The 21,753-nt window shown below is 44.8% G+C and overlaps 2 protein-coding genes across 10 annotated transcripts in view; one reads left to right on the top strand and one right to left on the bottom strand.

The window, feature by feature from the left end:
• CCDC68 (coiled-coil domain containing 68) overlaps positions 1-8,583 on the top strand; it is a 56,560-nt gene extending 47,977 nt beyond the window's left edge. For all 5 annotated transcript variants that reach the window (XM_084832942.1, XM_084832947.1, XM_084832944.1 and 2 more), the window contains one exon: positions 4,975-8,583. In XM_084832942.1, the coding sequence (XP_084689068.1) occupies positions 4,975-5,014 (40 nt within the window). In that variant the 3' untranslated portion in view covers positions 5,015-8,583. The remainder of the gene's footprint in view (positions 1-4,974) is intronic.
• A 6,388-nt stretch (positions 8,584-14,971) lies between these two features.
• Positions 14,972-21,753, bottom strand: part of RAB27B (RAB27B, member RAS oncogene family) — a 167,187-nt gene continuing 160,405 nt past the window's right edge. For 4 of the 5 annotated variants that reach the window (XM_084832935.1, XM_084832936.1, XM_084832937.1 and 1 more), the window contains 2 exons: positions 21,456-21,579; positions 14,975-17,134 (listed from right to left, as the gene is read on the bottom strand). In XM_084832935.1, coding sequence (XP_084689061.1) covers positions 16,945-17,134; positions 21,456-21,579 — 314 coding nt within the window. In that variant the 3' untranslated portion in view covers positions 14,975-16,944. Of the gene's footprint in view, positions 17,135-21,455; positions 21,580-21,753 lie in introns of all 5 variants that reach the window. The other variant, XM_084832933.1, reaches the window with a different exon arrangement.

Here is a 21,753-nt window from a genome sequence, read left to right as displayed (position 1 = left end):
GTCAGTTACAGACCAGCCACTTCACTTTCCTCCCCTTAGTTATAAATAAGCAGTCCATCTGCTACTGAATAGTTCTGCTTTCTGGTATGGAGAGAGAGAGAGAGAGAGAAAGATTGGATTTCAAGGGTACTGTGCAGAGAGGCTAAAAAGAAGAGTTCAGGAATGCTCAATTGAAACATCTGTTCCTAGCTGTCTAAACTACAGACTCTAAGGACAAGACTGATGATTGAAAGCTGCCTTAAACCATCTCCTTCAATACCTTGCTGCTGCTGCTGCTGCTGCCTCCGCTCCCCAGCATCTACCGCCTGAGGAAGCAGCTTCACTGTGCCTAATTTTAGGGCCAGCCTGTCGTTGAATACACGTGCAGGAGCACCATGTATGCAAGACCGCACATATGGGGCTCAGGCCTCATCTTGAGGCTTGCTTCTTTCCTTGGGCTGGATGCAAACTTACCTGTGCTTAGAGTAGACCAGCCTTCCCTAACCTGGTGCCCTCCAGATGCTTTGAACTTCAATTCCAATCAGCCCCAGCCAGCATGGCCAATGATCAAGAATGCTGGGAGTTGTAATCCAAAACATCTGGAGGGCACCAGGTTGGGAAGGTTGGTCTACACTGACTGGTAGTGGCTCCCCAAAGGGGTGTCTTTTCCAGCCCTATCACGAGATGCCAGCGATTGAACCTGGGACCTCCTGCATGCCAAGTTGGTGCCCTGCCACCGAGCAGTGGCCCTTCGCCATATTCTGAGGCCCAAGTCAGACTGTATGGAAACCACTGGAAAGGCTTCCATGGGTGGCTTTTCAGCAGGGACGGCCCTACCATGAGGCAGAGTGAGGCAGCTGCTTCAGACAGCAGATGCTATGGAGGCAACTTGCCCTCTCCCTCCTAAGCTAGCCTGCTGCCCTCAGGTGATGCTCAGGAGCATGCTGTCCTCCTACCAGTGTTGAAGTAAGATTCAGTTGGCAGTCCAGACAGCTTCTGTACAAGTATTTTGTGGAGGGGGAGCACCATTTTGTCCTTTGTCTCAGGCAGCAAAATATCTTGGGCCAGCCTGCTCTTCAGCGCATCCGTTGTTAGCGCTCGAGAACTGCTCAGGTTTTAACTAGACAGCGATGTCTTCCAGATAATATGTAGTGGGGTACAATGTGTGTCACGACGTCAGTGTGACGTGCATTGCCCCACCACCAATAGCCACTTCTATGAGGCTAAGCTGGACAAGCCACACAGCACAGCGATGCCGAGACATACAGCTTGGAATCTCTTCTGACATCTAGTTCAGGTTTTGTACTGTGGGGATCAGCAACCCTGCTAATCTCCTGGCATGTGCTGCAGTGGTACGGAAACTCTCCACAGGAAGGGGCCAAAGCACATGATAAGTGGCTCTCACCTTTCATGCTGCTACTACCATATGGAAACATTTCCTCCACTTGGTTACTGTCGTGTTTGAATTAACCCTCAGAACCAGCCACAGGGGACGTGTGTGCTTTATATGAGCATATTCCTCACTCGTGGGCTAATTCAGACATCACACCAAACCATGCAACGACAGTTTGCCTCGATAGTCTCTCCGGGAGGACCTGACTTTGCCAGGTGAGCTGTAGCTCCTAAGAGTAAGGAGGGCTTGCTCGAAAAACCTTCTCCTTTGCTCAGTCACTGCTTCACGAAAGCTCACAGGCTGCTATTGCTGAAGATACAGGCAGGCCACAAGAAGCAGGACAGTGGAAGAGTCAGAGAGTGCAGATTTTATGCCTAGATAGTCTCTCCAGGAGGACCCCGCCTTTGCCAGGTAAGCTGGAGTTCCTAGGGAGGGGCAGGAAAGGGTCTCCTTGAGAGTAAGGAGGGCTTGCTGGAAAACCTTCTCCTTTGCTCAATGACCCCTTCACCCCATGGTTTGTACCAACCATGGTTAAGAACCTACACCATGGTTTGTGCTTTCAGTCTGAAATCTCTGAGAGCCACTGCCAGTCTGTGTAGACAATACTGACCTAGATATATCAATGGCCTGACTCGATATAAGATAGAGACATAGGATGCTATTGTCCTTGCTCATAGTTCAGTCTCTTAACTGCTACACGAAAGAGTTCAGAAGGCAGCATGGGATACCAGTACCCCTCAGTGGAGGCTGGTGGGTCCGATGTCAGTGGCAAGGTGAATCTGCCCTGGGTTTCAGTCAAAGCCAGTCAGAACTCTAAAGGAGCTATGGTTAGCTCCTTTAGAGTTCTGACTGGTTCTGACTGAAACCCAGGGTGGATTCACTGCCCCACTGACATCGGAGCCACCACTCTCCACTGCTACCCTCCACACTCTTGTATATGTGTAACAGTTCCTCAAAGTTGTAATGCTACCAGGAAAGTCCACAGAATGATATATTCAAGTCTGGTTATCTCATCTCAAAAAAAGGGTGGAAGAGAACTGGGGAAGGGGTATCATTCCCACCTCATCCCCCAGACTACTGAAATTATTAGTGGGAGAAATAATCTTATTTTTTGAGCACCTGAGGCTCTTTAGTTTAGGAAAAAAGCAACTGAGGGGGTATACTCTCCTATGAAGAGAGACTGAAAGAACTGGGCATGTTTAGCCTTGAGAAGACTGAGGGGAGATATGATAGCACTCTTCAAGTACTTGAAAGGTAGTCACAGAGAGGAAGGGCAGGATCTCTTCTCGATCCTCCCAGAGTGCAGGACACAGAAGAATGGGCTCAAGTTACAGGAAGCCAGATTGCGGCTGAACATCAGGAAAAACTTCCTGAGTGTTAGAGCAATATGACAATGGAACCAATGACCTGGGGAGGTGGTGGGCTCTCCCACACTGGAAGCATTCAAGACGAGGCTGGACAGCCACCTGTCAGGGATACTCTGACCTGGATTCTTGCATTGAGCAGGGGGCTGGACTCGATGGCCTTGTAGGCCCCTTCCAACCCCACTATTCTATGATTCTATGATACACGGTAGAGGTTTATATAATCAGAACAGACAAATGCTTCACTCTGCAAGTAAAAAAAAATGAGGCTGAATGAAACTGATAGTCATCAAGTTTAATATATAGAAACGAAAATATATCTTCACCTTTAAAGTAGTGCTGTGGGCTGCAGCCATGGCCATTAACATAAATAAATGTATGGATTAGAGGAATATATGGCAATAATTTAAATAGCTGTTTTTTTAAGGCTTCAAATTATTACAAGATGCTAAAGGCTTCCCTCAAGGGACAGATGTTGTCATTGTATTTTCCTAGTAAATCTCTGCTCTGCCAACTAGGCACTGTGATAGGCAGTCTGTTGGTTTAGATGGACCACTGATCTAATATGAGGAAGGATCCCACACAACATCAATAGCATTTGCAAGCATGACGGCTTTCCCGGAAAACTCATTGCACTAGCAAGCGCTACTAGCATTGCTACATTGCACAGGCTGTGGTTTCTGCTAGCGCAATATAAATTAGTGCTGTGCCAAAATTTTCTCCCACATTTTTTTTAGCCATTCTCATTCAGTTTGATGGGAGAGAAATTGTTTTCAAAATGAAATTCAACGGTGAAGAAATTTAGGAGAAATTCTCAAGGGATGGGTTTGGGTTTCGTGGGCTTACTTTACTTAGGACTTGGCCAGGGAATGAGCACAAGTGTTCTGTTTTTCACTGCACAATCCTCTCTCTGGCAGCCTGCGGCCTCCTCAGCTTCCTGCACTTCCACTGAAGCCCAGTGGAAGGCACCACGAGCTAATTCCTCCCTTAGGACTTTTTCAGATCAGGAAGTGCAGGCAGCTTGGGAGGTTAGCTGTGATTAGGTAAGCTCAAAAACACCACCCGAAGAAATTCAACCTAAATGAGGCAGAACAATGGAAGCCCCTTTCCTGGGAGAAGAAAACTTTCTGGAGGAAATTGGAGGACACAGTGTGGCAAAGCACTAACTCCACCTCATCCCGGGAGCTTGACACAAGACTGCCCCGCCCTTACACTTGCATTGTGGTGGATGCAAAATGGAGGCCAGCCTGTCAACATAGTTGATGCTGTTGCAGCATGAAAAACCTAAAAACCCTTACCAAAAATGTAGGAAGCTACAAGCCCAGCCAACAGGGAGCCCTGCCTGTGAGAAACTGTTGAGAATTTCTCCTTCACCTAGAGAAATTCAGTGAAATTATCTCCCAAATTTTTCTGCCCGCAAATAAGGTGGAGAATTTTGAGAGGCTATTTGTGCACAGATCTAATATAAATAGTGCTAGCAACTGGACACCATTGGATCCTTCCCATGGTATAGTTGTTCTTAGCTGGGCTGCATTAATAGCAGTATAGCTCCCAAATCACGTGAAGTACTAGTTCCCCTCTACTTGGCACTGGTTAGGCCTCATCTGGAGTACTGTGTCCAGTTCTGGGCACCACACTTTAAGAAGGATGCAGACAAGCTGGAGAGGTTTCAGAGGAGGGTGACGAAGATGATCAGGGGACTGGAAACAAAGCCCTATGAGGAGAGACTGAAAGAACTGGGCATGTTTAGCCTTGAGAAGACTGAAGGAAGATAGGATAGCGCTCTTCAAGTACTTGAAAGGTTGTCAAAGAGAGGAAGGCCAAGATCTCTTCTCGATCATCCCAGAGTGCAGGACACAGAATCATGGGCTCAAGTTACAGGAAGCCAGATTCCGGCTGAATATCAGGAAAAAATTCTTGACTATTAGAGCAATACGACAATGGAATCAATTACCGAGGGAGGTGGTGGGCTCTCTCACACTGGAGGCATTCAAGACGAGGCTGGACAGCCGTCTGTCAGGGATGCTTTGACTTGGATTCCTGCATTGAGCAGGGGGTTGGACTCGATGGTCTTATAGGCCCCTTCCAACCCTACTTTTCTATGATTCTATGATTTTATGAAATAAGTTCTTCTCCGAGACTCATTTCATAGTGCTGGCACAAGATTAGTTTGTACAAGTTATCTTTTTTTAACATGGATATTATTGCTCATTTGTAATCTTCACCTTGTTTTCCTAGGATGGATCAAGCATTGCCATACACCATGCTACGCAAGTGAAGCATCCCTTCGCAGTATAGACCTTATTTAGATCTGTCACAAGGATCCCATATTTTGTTGATGCCTTTTCAAGAATAACTCCTCTATGCACTTCTGTTGGAAATATTCTGCATAGGAAAAACTCTCACCTCCTAACATGTTTGTCCTTCTGGGCTCACGGTAGCACAGATGGGATCCTGGGATGTGGGGAGGGATGCCTTCCTCCTTTTTATTTATTTATTTATTTATAGACACTTTACCACAGCAGCTATTCCCACAAGTAATAGGCATGCACTGCCTTCATCCATACAGAACAGGTTTCAGCCAGCAAATTCGGTGTGCTCATCCATCTACGCTGAAGAATATATAATGAAACTGAATCTGAGCCCCCAAAGTTATCTCAAATGTGTGATACACAAATGGAAGCTGCAATGGATTGAACCTAAGGCTGATTGACATATAACAGGCTTAAATCGGTTTGACGGTGATTCCCTCTTCCCAGGGCATCCCAAGAATTGCATGATGGAGGATGGGGTTTGCACGTGCATGTGAAAATGCTCTGCATCTCACTATAATTCCATGGCAGGTGAAGTGGTAAAAAACCTGTGCATGTTGCGAGTGGAAATACAGATTTCTTGAAGCAGCACTTCAGTGTTTTAGGATGTGGCATACCAACCACAGTGCCATCTCTAACAACTACCTCCCAAGCACAGCTTTCTTGTTGCAATGTGGGGATCATCATGATTTGACTCTTGATTAAAGTGAATGCATCTACCACTGTGATTTTCCCTAAAGTAGGCAGAGACTTAAGAACTTTAATGTGGCCGTTTTCCTGCAGAGGCAGTGCACCCGCAGGAGTGTGGGTGGAGATCTATGCTTGGGGCGTATTGAGAAACAATTGCTTTGCAATTTGGATTTAGAGAGAATCAGATGTACACAGTCAATTGAGGAGCATCGAGTTGACTGAAAGGGAAGCAATCTGAGGTACAAGAGTTGTCTGCACCCTAATTGATGCAGGATTAGCAAAGCCGCTGCATGATTTGAAAGTGTCCCTCGGCCCCCCACTTAGGCTCTGCTGGGAAGTTTATAAATAAAGAAAATATTACAAAAAACATCATAGGTCTCTCATCCTAAACCCTGTAGCATTTCTCGGGAACATCTTGCTGCGGGGGGGGGGGGGATGCCAGGGAAATCCACAACAGAACCAAATGAGTTCAGATTTTCATGAATCCGATCCAATGATTCTGCAGCAGATTGGCTTTCCCCTCTCAGGTGGATTTGAGGACAAGTTTTCTAACTTCCTTGAATTTTGCGCAAATTTTGCCATCAAAAATATGCAAAATAAAACCAGCCAAAAATGCACATTTCCCCCATAGGCTAAGGTGTGAAAATGCGCATTTGGGTGGAGTTTGTGCATTTTTGCTTGTGCGAATTTGCACAAATTTTAAAACAAAAAAAATCTGATTCTGTCGATGGGCGGATGACAGAACGAGTACTTAACAATCCGCAAAACATGGCTGGAATGGATTTTACACAGTCCGTACATCCCTACTGGGGGGAAGCTGGGATCATTTATGATACAAACTCTACGGTACAGTGAACAATAGAGGTCTACGTACTTTACAGAGTTGTAAGGATTACAGAGATAATGTGAAGTGCCTCAATCACAAAAAATACTGTTACTAAGTAGGGGTATGGTGGAACCGCCATTCATAGGTGGAGAAATTGGGGAGGGAACATTTCAGTAATGTTCCAGGGGGCAAAATGTGGCAAAAATATGGGGGCCTTCCCATTGGCGGCACTGCTGCTGTGGGTAGCCGACATTTTAATTTCCCGTAAATCCCCTAAGATCAATGCTTTGTGATGGCATATACACCATTCATAGGGCCTTAATGCGAAATAAAAATGACAGCTACTCACAATTCAGAGGAGTACTACCAGTGGTGGCACCACCACCAGCGCCATTGTCAGGAAAATGGAGGAAGTAGCAAAAGGTGAGTTAGGGGCAATTTTACCTCTCCCCACCCCCACTCTCAAGCTGTAAAACAAAGGGCTTTCAGCTCAGTTTTACTATTATTATTTTCAACAATTGAAGTTCGGTGCAGTTCTAGAACCAGCACCACTGTCATTCAGTCCTGTACATTTTTACTGAGAAGCACACCCTAACGTGTTCAGTGGGATTTACTCCTAAATTGTTATGCATAGGGTTAGAATTACAACTATACGAATTCACTATACAACCTGACCATTATGTTGATTTTATTGTGTGTGTGTTTTTAAATTATTGTTATTATGCAAGCAATTTTGAACCTCTTTTGTGTGTGTGTGTGGGGGGGAACAAGATGTTAAGTATTCAAAGAAATAATTAAATATCCTATAGACAGCATAATACATTATTTTAACAAAATGATGAGTTTTTTGTGGTAGCAAAAGCCACCTTCTTCACAGTTTGTGTAACCTTTCAGTAATTGTCCCGGTTCAAGAAGGGCATTTGACAATTTCAAGAGATGATAGATAGTCGTTGATAGATCTCTATGCCATTATGGCTGTATGAAGCCTCCGTATTCCGAGGCAGTGTTCTGCTGAATAGCCGTTGCTGGAGGCAGGAGCAACGGTGGATCTATTTGACCTCAAATCCGCTGTTTTTTCTTGCAGGCTGGTAATACTGGCATTTTAAATAAATGCATGGATTCTACTAAGATACTCAGGACCACAAAGAATTGAGAATATCAGTTTGTGCATTTGATGCATTCTAAGTCACCTGAATGCTCATTTTCAGTTGATACCAAACACTATGACCAGCCTGGAATAGACAAAGCTAAAAGAACACAATACATACATCTCTTTTTACGATAGGCACATCACAATCTTTGGGTGTATCTTAAAGAGCCACCAGAGACTGTCACAAGTTGTGCAGGTCTATTCTGGTTCATATCAGATTTTTCAGTTGCTGACTGGCCTCCTGTCAAGGGGCTGTTGGATATTTAACTAGATTCCAGTTGAAATTATAAATTGCAGTGCCCGAACAGTTTGCATGCACCTCCTCAACAAATCCTCCTCACTGTGTTTAACTGCTCTCCTTTGTGGAAACTTGCATCCATTTTGATTGTTCAGGTGTACATTTAACAGGAGCAATGGAGCACATATAGAACACTGGGTTGGATCCAGACTTAAGTAATGTTTAGAGTAGATCCACTGAAATGGTCTTAAACTTGATTTCAATGAGTCTACTCTAAGCATGACTAACTCTGGATCCAACCCATAGTTTGCACTTTGGATGGCATTCTAGGTTTAGGGCCAAGCTACACAGCCAGCATACCTGACATTCCATATTTACTTTGAAGCAGCTACTGGAGGCTCCAGTTTTGAATGGTGCTCAGGAAGTGGCTGTTTAACCAACCCTGCCCCCATGTAACTTTCCCAGGCTAAATCTAACATATTGTCCATGTTGGATCACTTTCAAGGATGTCCATATGCTTTCAGAAACCAAACAAATTTTTAAAATAGGGTGCTCAAAAATGTAAATATATTCTGTTCATTTGAAGCTTTCAAATCACTCTCTTTATTAAAGATTTACAAGGAACTCTCCCACCCACTTGCTTGCGCATGAGTTATTTAGTAGTCCCAGCAGGAGACTTGCTGAGCTGCCCCCAGGAATTAGAAACATGGCAAATAATAACATCAGGTAGTTCTGGTTGCCTGCCATTCAGCGCAGCGGAATTTGGAAAACATGGAAGTCAAATATACAAGCGCTGGCTGCAAACCCCCCAACAATATTAACAGCCAAATTTATAATCGGTGTTTCAATAGCAAGTTTATTGTGAAACCCAAACTTTAGCCGAAATATATTTATCATAACTTCACCTAAGAAGGCTAGATTTCTTTTGAAGTGTTTGCAAGAGTACATGTGAAGCAAGTGTCGCAATGCCAACAAAGTTCTTCAAGCTGAAGCTTGAAAAGTAACTTTAGGGAATTGCAAAAGCCCATCTCAAATGAGAGATGAACTGTTAAATCCCCCAAATTCTTCTCCGTTACATGCAATATAAATGGGTATAATAAATAAGCTACAGGAACAACACCAAGTGCAATGAAATGGGGCTATTCCATCACCTCTGCTGAGACAACAGCTGCCATTGGCTCCTCCCACCCTTCACCAACCTGGCAGCCAAACTGTTTCCATCCCAGCTGCTTGCGTTAAGAAATGTAACTTTAAGAATGGGTGCCTGAGCTTGCTTGTTTCCTCCTCACTCCCCATCCCTTTTTCCTCCTATGTCATATCTTCCAGATTGTAAACCTGAGGGCAGGGACTGTCTTACTACTGATATTTCTATACCATGTTAGGAGCTTTTTTGGCTAAAGTGTGGGGTAAAAATGCTTTCAATAAAATAAACCATCCAACCCACCTCCCATGGAGGACCCACCAGGGCTAGGCTACCCAACCTAGCCTCAGGTCTTGCCCTTCCAGCATGTTTCTGTGTGGTCCTGTATAATCTCAAGGAGCAAACCTGCTCCATTAGATTGTATGGGGTAGGCAGAAAGATGCTGCACAGGTTAAATTTGAAGGGGGTGGTGGTGGTGGAGGAGGAAATGCCAATTCTCTGTGTACAGGGAACTTTATGTATGGAGGATGAGGCATGTGAGCTTCCACCTGGAGCAGTACAGCCCAGACACAGGCTTACCATCTCAGTGGGAACTACAGTAGTGCAGTGAGCTGATGGCTGTCCTTGGAAAGTACAGAACGTCCTTTTAAAAAAAATCTCATTGCACCTTTAATTAGCTTCCCATTTATTAGTATCAAAAATACTTGCTCAGCATACGATGAGGGTGTATTAATCTGGTTCACCACGTAAGGCCCTCTTGCTTTTGCATTGTTTTATCCTCTTCTTGGAGGTGAGTTCATAGTGGAGGTGTCCTACTCAGAAAGGGGAGTCTGACAAAAGAGACTTTCAGGTCATACCAGGGCTTTCCACAGGCAGAACCGTTCCTGGCATGGGAGAAAAGATGAACAAAAGGGCAGAGCTAGGGATAACACAAAGCCACCCCCCAACCCCAATTTATCTTAGTGGGCTTACAAACAACTACAACCTCTTGACTCTCCTCAGATATCTGGCATGAGAGGGAAACCCTGTGTTTGCTTTTAAATTAACTTTTGCCAAAATTTCAGTGGCAGTTCTAGGTGGGCTGAAAGGCAGGGCATGGATGCCTAGCTGAGTAGCAGGCATTCTCCAGCTGCATTGTAGCCCATTTAAGGTACCAAATCTGCGAGCAATTTTTATATTTAACACACACCCAACAAACCTGCAACCTCAGTGTACTGTTATGATATGCATCTTCTCATAAACAGTGACTGGCACATTACTTTAAGGTGCAATCCTATGCATGTTTAGACAGAAGAAGTCCTACAACTCCCAGCTTTCCCCAGCCAGCTGGCTGGGGAAAGCTGGGAGTTGTAGGACTTCTTCTGTCTAAACATGCATAGGATTGCACCTTTAAAGTACAATTATTTCAGAAGTTAAGTGTGGGTATGATGTCACTGTCAGTGTCCTTTGGGACAAGGGCACCAAGGATAGTTCATTTACCCCTAAAAGGTAGAAACCATACTTCAATTGAATTCTGCAGACATTGTGTAAGATGCACTCACACACACGCACACTGATTTTTGCTCTCCAGCACAACAGTCCACTACTGATTAAAAACGTATTCTCTTTTAATTTTCAAAAGAACAGTGCAGAAATGAAATCACAGGATTACATTCCTTGACCATATGATATAAACCCGGACACCAGTGAATAAAATTTGATGAGTGCATGTGTATATAGAGGGATATCATTTTAAAGCCACAGGTACTTTGGTACAGCAAAGTAATGACTGACATTGTTATGCTGGCATCACAGTCTATCAAGAGACATATAATAAAAACTTCCACATTCAAGAGTGTAAATCTTTAACATGTACAGAGCTGCCGCACAGACCAACATCAAACATGCTCAGAGTAATCTTAACAGAGGGGAACACACTAAAGCAAATTAAAAATACAGAAAAAAGCAATTGATCAACTAGAAGATTGTTAGTGTTAAATCAGAAAGACAAAGGATACAAAATCTGAAAAGGATCATTACAATAAATATGTTCAGGCAAGGTACATGAAGAACCTTGAATTATATAGTTATGTACACTGAAAGCCCTATTGTGTCGGGCAGATGGGCAATTATAGGAGATAAATATTTAATAAAGAATCAATTTAAATTGTTGGTATGAAATTAAGTGTTGAGCATAAAAGGTTGCCACCACCTGCCCTTTCCTGAAAAGGAAGAGAGAAGAAGTGTGTGTGTGTGTGTGTGTGAGCGTGACAGAGAGAGAGAGAGAGATGTACTGCTTAGATCTACCTATTCCCCACATCCAGAATTTGCCCTATGCAGATGATATGAGGTGGGGAAGGCATGACAAAGGTACAGCATAGTCAAAATGGAAGTGTTACTTGCAGAGCATTCTCTTATCTCCATCTCTCTCTGTCTTTTACTTGCATGACCATTTCTTGGTACGATGCTAACCCCATCAGAATAGAAGGGCACCGCCCACTTCCCAGAGTCCTGCTTATAATTCTGCCGCTTCTCCCTGTGATAACTTGCTCTTCTTAATCCACTTCTGTAACAGCAGGGGACACAGCTTGATTCAGATTCTGTTTCCCTTGGTTTGACTTTCAGGAGAGGGCAGAAATCCCTCACTACCTCTGAGGGGAAGGAGGGACTGCCTTGTAAGCCTTGTGCTCCCAAGAGAAGCCACAGAAGATTCCATAACTGGCTTTTCCTAGTGTGGAAGTGCTCAGGGGCCACAAACAACAACTATGGGCTCTTTCAGTGTTCACTTAATTTAATCCAAGACCACTGGGAAAGTGAGACTTCAAGGGGTTGCTTTGGTAATAAAACACCAGGTAAAGTGTGACTTGAACACTTTGTAGATCTGAGATAGAAAAGCTCTGAGACTAATATAAAAATATAATTTCAGTAAGATATTGAGCTTTTCTTGAGCATGTATTGAACCAGTATCATTTTAGGAGCACCCCATGTCTTTCACAACCAATACCACACAGTCTCAAAAGAATACAATTAGATTCACTTTTACTCCTCCAAGAGGCTTCTCCAAACCAACCAAGCTCACCTCCACATGCAACCACAGCAGTGTGCAATCCCATGTTGCTGCAGTGTGCAGGGGAATACCAGATGCTTGCCAACAACATCAGCAGACAAATGACTAAATGGTGCTAACAATCCCCCTCCTCCCCCACCCCCCACAAATCCAGTTCTCATCCATTATGTGTTAAGAGTCTATCAAGCTCTTGCAGAGGTGGTCTGGGCATACTTGGGCCAATAATTAGGATATGCCTTACAAGAGCATTGTAGAAATCTTGAGAAGTTGTAGAATGCAACTGTTTGTTCCTTTTGGACACTGTTTAACTTTGGCAGCCTTCCCCAATCTGGTGCTCTACAAATGTATGGAACTACAACTCCCAGCATCTGGAGACCACCAGGTTGGGGAAAGCTGGACTGTGGGGAATGTGTCAACAGTGATACGCCTCTCTCTCTCTCTCTCTCTCTCTCTCTCTCCACTTTGCTGCAAATATTCAGCATCCATTTGTCTCGGTTGTAGCCATTTTAAACAGATCAGAAGGAAGCCTACAATTACAGAATCAGCTTTTATCTTCATGCCAGCTTTCCTATTGCCCTGACTATTATTGATCAATGAACTGCAGATGAAGTTTATTCAAGTATTCCATTGTATATAGGCTTCTTCTGTGAAGCAGCCAGTGCTGAACTGTGAGGGCAAGGTAAATTTCCTACATAAAGATACTTGATGTCACCCCTACACACCCTGCTCCCCCTCATTTCCGGCTCTGATGACAGAGTGAAGAGGAGGTGGGATCACAAGTTACCACAAAAGAGTAACGATATGATATGGAATTAATCAGAACAGACGTCACTGAAAACCTCACATGAACTCTAGCATGCCAATCACAGCAGCCTTCTAGTTGGATCCAGACTTCCGTACACTGTAGTCGATTAGAACAGAGCTGGTATAGAGCCAATCTGGGAATTTGCATCTCGGTAGCCAATAACTACAGATGGATCAGCACTGTGTTCATTTGTAAGAGTTAAGAAAAACATGCACCATTTGGAAACAAAGTGGCATCCTTCTCAAACATCTCACTCCTATGCATGCAGAGCCCAAGTATGCACAAGGAAAGCCACAAAAGCCACAACACCAACAGCTGCCCTATCTTGTTCAACATCAGGGAATGCTCTGTGTACACGATAGAAGTACTTAGTGTGGGCAGATGAGAATGGGTGCATAGAACGTTCACCCACATTGGCATGTTCAGCAAGAAGGACAGGTGGACTGAGATGGAGGCATGAGAAATTGGACCTTTGTGCCTTTCAGGGTTGCTACTGCCACCGTTTCTCCTGCAATGCTGTTGGCAGTGAAGGGCCAAGGGGAGATGCTGTTCTGGTAGGCAGCCCAGCAATGACAGCCCGAGATGATGCCCACATATTGACTAGACCCTCATGAGTTGGTTTAAGTTCTTGAGGCTGCCGTTCTAGAGTGGGGAGGGGTAACAACCAAAATATACACGCCAGACCAACACATATACATACTATGAATACCAGTGTACCTGTCCCTTCAATATTGGTTTAACGTTGCGAGAAGAACCAAACTGTCATGCTAGATGCTAGAAAACCTCTCGAGAACCAGTCAAGTGCAACTCCAAATAGTCTGGGATCCCAATTCTGCAGTGACTGAATCTATGGCCTACTACTCTCCAGAAGGAGAGAGCATTGATGGGCTGGGAAAAGGTACCCACAACAGAATATTGAGGATGCGCGCTAGGGTTAAACCTACGTAGTGCGAGTCTTCTCTTTTCAATTGGAAAGCCAAAAGAATGGCCAATTTAGCAAGTAGTCTTGCATTCTAGTGAAAAATTCTAGCATTTCCTAGCATGACATGAACTGCTTCAGAATGAACTGCTTCATTCAAAGTTGGAATGAAAAGTGGATTTCATAGAGACATGCCAGGGGTATGCAACCTGGTACCCTCCAATTGTTTTGGATTAAAGTACCCATAATCACTGGCCATGCTGACTGGGGCTTATGGGAGTTGTAGTCCCAAATATCTGGAGGGCACCAGGGTGTCTACCCCTAGTGTGCTCTCCCTTGAAGTTATTATTTCTCTGTCTGGGAAAAAAACCTTTGCATCTCACATTTAAAAGATATGTATATAAATGGCTCTTTTGCTTTGGACTGATATATGAAGAACACATATTTAAAAAGGAGACAGGCCTTTCCTTGAACTCTGAGGAAATGTTTCTCTCTCAGAAGTCTCTCTCATACTCAAAACATCGAGACACGAGAAACTCCAATTGTGAAACATCCATCTTTCTCAGAACTCTTTGAACAGACTGCAGCTTTTGGAATATGGCTACTCTCCAGCTATTTTATAGAAGTATAAAAGTATGGTTTCACCAGCCAGTACAGCTGGAGGCTACAAGAAATCTTGGTGATGGGATGGAGTAGAGGATAGGGTTGCTGTACCTTTAACAGCATGGAGAATAAAGAACTTCAGCAGTTTCAGCTTTCATCACAAAACCCACCTGCTAAATTATCCTTTCCTCACATCTTTTAAGATACAGAGGAATCCTGTGTTCTAGCCCTGGTAAAGAAACCACACTTGCCAACATTCCCCCTTGCATGGAGCTATTAAAAGCACAGGGGCTGCTTCTGAATCAAATGTTTCCAACGTATAGAGGGCAGCTAGACTGACACAGCATGAATAAACGATGGAAAGTTGGGCTATCTGTAATGGATAGCACAAAAGTCCTGCTATTTGTCCTTGAAATGAAAATGAGCTTGTCTGAGGCCAAAAGGGAGCTGGGCACTTTTGAGTGGGACTATCACGGTCACTCTAGTATGTTTTTTTCTTCTTTTTGTTAAATACTTTTTTAAAAGCAAAACTAGCAAAATACACAGGTATCATGAACTGATGTACCAGCTCATCCATACCATCCTTTTTTCAAGAAGGCATTTTGTTAGATGGTTTGCCGGCCAATCACTTGCTGCAGACAGACAAGATGCTTCCACTTGCAGCAATCCGGCAGCTGCCGCCATCTTCCAGGTGCACATTTCCTGCTTCCTTGAGCAGCTTTCCTCTGGCACAGCTCTTGCCCCTGGGCAGTTATATGCTCCTATTACCCCCTGAGGCTTGGCTTCAGGATTTGAGGGCCCTCCAACAGGAGAGCGTCAGTGGAGCTCATGAACAAGTGACAGACAGCAGGCGGCAGGGTGGGTTTCAGGGACAGTATCCCAGAATACTCCGACCAAATTATTTAGGCAAGCAAGCCGACCTATGCTGTATGCCAAAGTCCTCTTTTGCTTTTTGCTTTTCTTTTTTTTTAGTGTCATCTTCCAACTCTCCATGTTGTAACAAGCAGTTTCTCAGCATTCTCCATAACTGGGCTGCCCATGGACAGTTCTCCCCTTCCCCCTTCCTACATGAGGTCACATCTGCATTAATGCAGTCAGGATGAAAAAGAAAGGAAAGAGCATATGGTGCTTAGGGGGGGAGGGGTGTTGGTCCAGATTTCTTCTGCCTTTGCAGTGGGATCTGGTTGGCCTCAGGGAGCCATCCATGTTGCACTGTGACTTCACCAACAGATCCTCTACTCAAAAGTGGCATCATATGGGGGAATCCCCCCAAAATATGGGGGATTTTTATGTGAAAAATCAGCTTCACATAAGTGGCTGATTTTTTTAAATTTCAAAATATACACTTGCCTACATCACTGTCCTATCACATTTGGCTGTAAATTACATGTGCCCTTATTGGACAGCAACAGTAATAGAATCACCCTTTATAGTTCCACCTCTCTGTTCCTAAGCCTACCTTGCCAATTTTAAATGCTTCAAAATGCCAGCCCATATATTATGTATTTCATCAGGGTTATGCCTTTCAGTGTTCCATTTTCCAAATCAACACTCAGCACAGTTTTGCATTATGAAGTGACCCACTTGTAAAATAAAAATCCACAGTATGAGGAAAGGGCATTAATTAGAAAAGCCAACTGTACTCATATGGGACTTAATAATATCCCTCCTCTCTCTTTTCCCACTAAAAATAGGAGCTTCTACTTAAAAAAAAAATCGCAGTTCTAAAGTCTCTGGGGAAAGTGCTCATCATCCCTTGCACATACTCTTGGGAGACAGAGCTGATATGTTGGCCTGGGTGTTTGAAGGACAGGCAATAGCTTTTAGTATAGAGCAAAAACTTCACCATAGTATTTTTGGACACCTTCTTCCATCTCTAGCCCCCATCCCGCCAATCCTGCTTGGTCATCGAGCTTCAATGTTACACAGTTCCCAAACTCTAATGCGGGAGAGGAGCTCATCAGGAGCTCAGGCAACTGAAAGTATTCACAATGGCAGCTTGGTATTAAAAAAACCCATAAAGACATTTATAAATAGGCCACATTAAATACCCTTTGTTTCTTTTTATAAATGGTCTTTAGCAAATGCATAATGTACATTGTAAGAAAAGGCAACCGGATTCAAAGTGATGGCATAGGCCTAAAGGGTGACACCTCGTCTTATCATAAAAGTGATCTCCTAACACTTCAACAGTCCTCTCCCCAAACCATAAAGTCTTTCCTCTATTTACTAGCCTAATTGTATTGAGAAGATGAGGGCCTCTGGGTTTTCTATGAAGATGGCACTGTAAGGGAGAATCCGTTCAAACACAGAAGCATGACTCTCTCAGCATCGAAAAAAGCCAGGCTTGCTTACGACAACAACAGCTGCCCCCATGTGGGCCACAGGAGCTTCCAGGGTAGAATTTAGTGGCTGGTGGGTCTGCCATTTTCTGAGTAGACCATTTCTCATTCGTTCTCCTCAGCTCGAGTGACCAAATCAACAAGCACACTTCTTCTCCTCCGATTTTTCTGAAGCCAGCTTCCCTGAGTTTCCCCCGTTGGCTGTGTCAGAGACTTGAGTCTTGTCAACACACTGTTCCATACGTTTCATTATCAAGTCCAAGAGTGTTTCCACTGCCTTGTCCACATTTTGGCCGGTAGCTGCACTTGTTTCAAAGTATGGGATGCTAATGCAGGAAAATATTAGAAATCTGGTCAGATGGGATATTTTAAAGGGAAACACTGAGAACACTTTGGGTTGGATCCAGTGTTGGCTGTCTGCCAGTGGAACAGATTTTCCTTCCCCCTGAAGCCTGCCCCCAATCTGCTCCTGAGGGTTGGGGGACCCCCTGGGGCAGATTTAGGGAATGCACAGGGGGCTGCGGGGGGAGGGGGGAAAGGCAAAGGGACATCTCATCGTATGAGCAAAAGTCTGCCTGCTTGACATTGGATTTAACCCTCAGAACCTGCTCTTTGTTCAAGGAGCAGCTAACATATAATTCCAAATGGTCTTCCTTCAAGGCAGAATTGCTTGCATTCAGCAGCAACAGAACTGCATCATGAGTCTTCAGATCAGTCTCTGGGCATGCCTAAAACAAACCTACTTTGTCTCCTCCCCAGTCTTCCTCCCACATCAAGACTGGAAACCCAAACTTCTTATCATTGCAGGCCCTTGCGTTAGGGGCACCAGATAAAACAAAGACTCATCTCCCCCACACTGTATAGAAAAGCAAAACCCTATACAGATAAAATGTTTTGCATCTTGTTCAAAATTCCAGTTTTAGCCAACTTAGCATTCCTGGTTTTATACAGTGTGGGCAACACTGAACATCCCAGGAGAGACAAATTACATGTTAGGGCATGACTTTGGGCTTCTTCACACAGAGCTTTTATGCTGCTATTGAGATTGCTCACTCACGGTCAAGGATGTTTGTGGTCCTTTCCATGACTTCATCAACCTCCAGGGCACATTCAGAGGTATTTTCATCTCAAAAAGATCCGGAAATAATGAACTATATATTTAAGTCAGATTGTTACGCTATTAAAACAGCCACTAGATGGCACTGTTTCATTGATCTCTATGAAACCTTGCAAATTAAAAACTTCCCCTCTCAGCAATCACGTGGTCGCTATCTGGGAGCCTGCTGTAAATGCAGAAACGCTCCACAACAGAAGGACTGCAGGGTTTTTCTTTAGTGTAAAGGCAGCCTTTTAAGAACCATTGCTCTCAATAGGAAAGTTAAGCATGTGCTTAATTCACTTCCACTGAAACCAAAGGGACTTAAAAAGGTACTGTTTCATTGCACCATGTTCTTATCCTCCCAATGGCACAACTGACATGGTCACCTAGAGCATTTCTACACCAGGCTAAAATCCTGCAACTTTACCGGGTTCTGCTTCCCTTTTAAATGAAGGATCACGATGGGCTCCCTTTACATGCACTTCCCTTCCCCCCGCTTTTCCCCCTTATTTGTGTTGTTCTATATGTTTCATTATTCGTGCCCAAGCGCCCTCTCCCTCTGAGCAGAGCCCGTCCAGCTCCTTGGTATACACCTGAGCAGAGGGCAATGAAGCAAGAGGGGAGACGGCTAGAACGCAGGTGGAGGAAAACTCGTGCTGAGTCTGACCAAACACAGGTAAGAGCCCACTATCAAGTCTACTCTGTGGTGGTGAGGGTGGCAAAGAGACAGTTCTTTTCCACCAGCATTGCATCTTCTCAGTGTCGTCCAGTGGAGATTTTCCAAGTGGTTCACGGCCTGTTACATTCTGGGCCAGGGAGAGAGATGGTGGAACCCTCGGTGGCACGCTGTGATAGGTTTGCAAGGTACTTTGAAGATAAAGTCGCTCAGATTCGTCATGAATTGGACACCACGATTAATGCAGTTCCATTGGTAGAGGCATTCAGAGCACCGTCTGGTCCAGTTTTATTGGATGAGTTTCAGTTACTGAGGCCTGAGGATGCGGACGAGGTGCTCGGCCAAGTCCGATCGACCACTTGTGTGCTTGACCCTTGCCCTTCATGGCTTATTAAATCAAACAAGGAGGGGATGTCCGGCTGGGTCCAGGAGGTTGTAAATTCCTCCTTGAGAGAGGGAGTGGTGCCTGCTGCTTTAAAAGAGGCGGTAATTAGACCACTCCTGAAAAAGCCTAACCTGGACCCAGAGGATGTTAACAATTATAGGCCAGTGGCCAACATCCCCTTCTTGGGCAAGGTGCTTGAGCGGGTGGTTGTAGGACAGCTCCAGGCACTCTTGAATGAAACGAATTATCTAGATCCATTTAAATCGGGCTTCAAGCCTGGTTTTGGAACGGAAACTGCCTTGGTTGCCCTGTGGGATGACCTCTGCCGGGAGAGGGACAGGAAGAATGTGAACCTGTTGATTCTCCTGGACCTCTCAGTGGCTTTCGATACCATTGACCATGGTATCCTTCTGGATAGGTTGTCTGGGTTGGGAGTTGGAGGCATTGCACTGCAGTGGTTTCGCTCCTACTTGGATGGCCGATTCCAGAAGGTGGTGCTGGGGGATTATTGCTCTGTGCCATGGCAATTGTGCCATGGGGTTCCACAGGGCTGTATTTTATCCCCTATGCTGTTTAACATCTACATGAAACTGCTGGGGGAGGTTATCCGGAGGTGTGGGCTGAGGTGCCATCAATATGTGGATGACACCCAGCTCTACCTCTCTTTCTCATCAAACCCAGGTGAGACAGTGGCTGTTCTGAATCAGTGCCTGGGCACGGTAATGGACTGGATGAGGGCCAATAAACAAACTCAATCCAGACAAGACGGAGGTACTGTTAGTGGGTGGTTTGTCTGCCTGGCTAGGTGATATTCAACCTGTTCTGGAGGGGGTTGCACTCCCCCTAAAGGATCACGTTCGTAGTTTGGGGGTGCTCTTGGATCCAGAACTGTCACTTGAGGCACAGCTGAACTCAGTGGCACGGAGCACTTTTTATCAGCTTAGGCTGGTATACCAACTACGCCCTGATCTGGACAGAGATAGCCTAGCTACATTTATCCATGCTCTGATAACTTCTTGTCTGGATTACTGCAATGCGTTAAATGTGGGGCTAGGGATGTATGAATCCCTTACCTCGTTCCGCGTGGGGTCATTTGCAGTGGTGGGGAGGCACTCCGTTCCTCCCCCCGAAATTCTCCCCAGCTGGCTCCGCTCCGCAGCGACTCCGCAGTCGCCGGCTGGGGCTGCCCGCAGCCAGACATCTGGCCGCTGGGCTGCGCAGGGACGCAAATGGCGGACGCTGTAGCCGCCGCCATTTACGTCCCTGTCTTCTGCTGTGATAGGCTACATATATATTTACATAGCCTATCACAGCAAAAGACAGGGGCGCAAATGGCAGCCGCTACATCAGTTGTGTGCCTGTAAATACTTACGTAGCCTATCACAGCCATTCAACGGAATGTGAATGGCGGCCACAAACGCGGCCGCCATTCACGGAACACTGGATGGCCGACACAAGGTAGGCTCCGTTCTGGGCCCATTTTGCGGGGTGGCGGTTGCTTTGTTCCACCACAGATTCCGGGGGGCAGAATTCACTGGAATTTGGCGTCCCTGGGATCCGTAGTGGAATTCTCTGACACCCTTACGTGGGGCTGCCTTTGAAAACGGTCCAGAAACTTCAGCTGGTCCAAAATAGGGCAGCAAGATTGTTAACAGGGATTGGCCTGCGAGCTCATATTACGCCAGTACTTTTTCAGCTGCACTGGCTGCCAGTCCATTTCTGGGCCCGATTCAAAGTGCTGGTATTAACATGTAAAGCCCTTAACAGCTTGGGGCCAGGCTACCTGAAGAATCGCTTCCTCCCATATGTGCCTGCCCGGACCTTAAGATCATTGTCAGCGGCCCTTCTCCGTGAGCCCCTGCCAAAGGAAGTGAGGCGGGTGGCTACTAGGAGGAGGGCTTTTTCTGCTGTGGCACCCCGGCTCTGGAATGAGCTCCCTAGTGAGGTTCGCCTGGCACCTACATTGTATTCCTTTCGGCGCCAGGAATAAAGACCTTTTTATTTTCCCAGGCATTTTAGCATTTTAGCTTTCTAGACTTTTAGCTTTGCTGTTTTAAATCTGTATTTTAAACTCCTGCACTGCTGCTAGGTTTTATTGTGGTTGTATTATTATACTGTGGTTTTAATGTTCTAATGAGCTTCAGCTATTGGGCAGTATAGAAATGAAATGAATGAATGAATGAATGAATGAATGAATAAATAAATAATACAGCCACTAGATGGCGATATGGTCTAGCTCCTCTTATTGCAGGATTTTCCCTTTTCACAAGGGAACTCAACACGCTGTAATTTGATAGCTCATTATCTCTGAGCTTTTAAAAAATGGGATAAAGGTCATTTAGCATGGGAGACACCCTGGATGTTGACAACGTCATGTAAAGGACCCGCAAACTTCTGTGAGTAACCAATCTCAATACCAGGATAAAAGCCCCTTGTGGAGAAGCCCTGAGATTTCTGCTGAAATTAACTGAGAGAATACTGGCTTACCCATATTTGTCTGCAAGATCTTTTGCTTGTCTTTCGTTGACCTCTCTCTGATCTGACAAGTCAGCTTTATTTCCAATTAATACTATGTCTGGGTTCTCACAATACGCATTTGCTTGTAGTTGACCTAAAGAAAATAAAGAACTCTGATAAAGGATGTTATCTGGAAACAGATCAGTAAAAACAACTGTTTATCCAGTACCGACATGTTCATTACTTTTTTATTTTAAAGATCAGGGCAACTTATTTATGTGCAACAGAAATGGAATGATAAAGGATTTTTTCTTGCCCTTGGATACAC

The sequence above is a fragment of the Heloderma suspectum genome, chromosome 2, assembly GCF_057233095.1.
Source record: "Heloderma suspectum isolate Gila_16-S chromosome 2, 16-S_ref, whole genome shotgun sequence".
NCBI classification, from domain to species: Eukaryota; Metazoa; Chordata; class Lepidosauria; order Squamata; family Helodermatidae; genus Heloderma; species Heloderma suspectum.
Note: the sequence above shows the minus strand (reverse complement) of the source record. Positions and strands in the feature narration are given on the sequence as shown.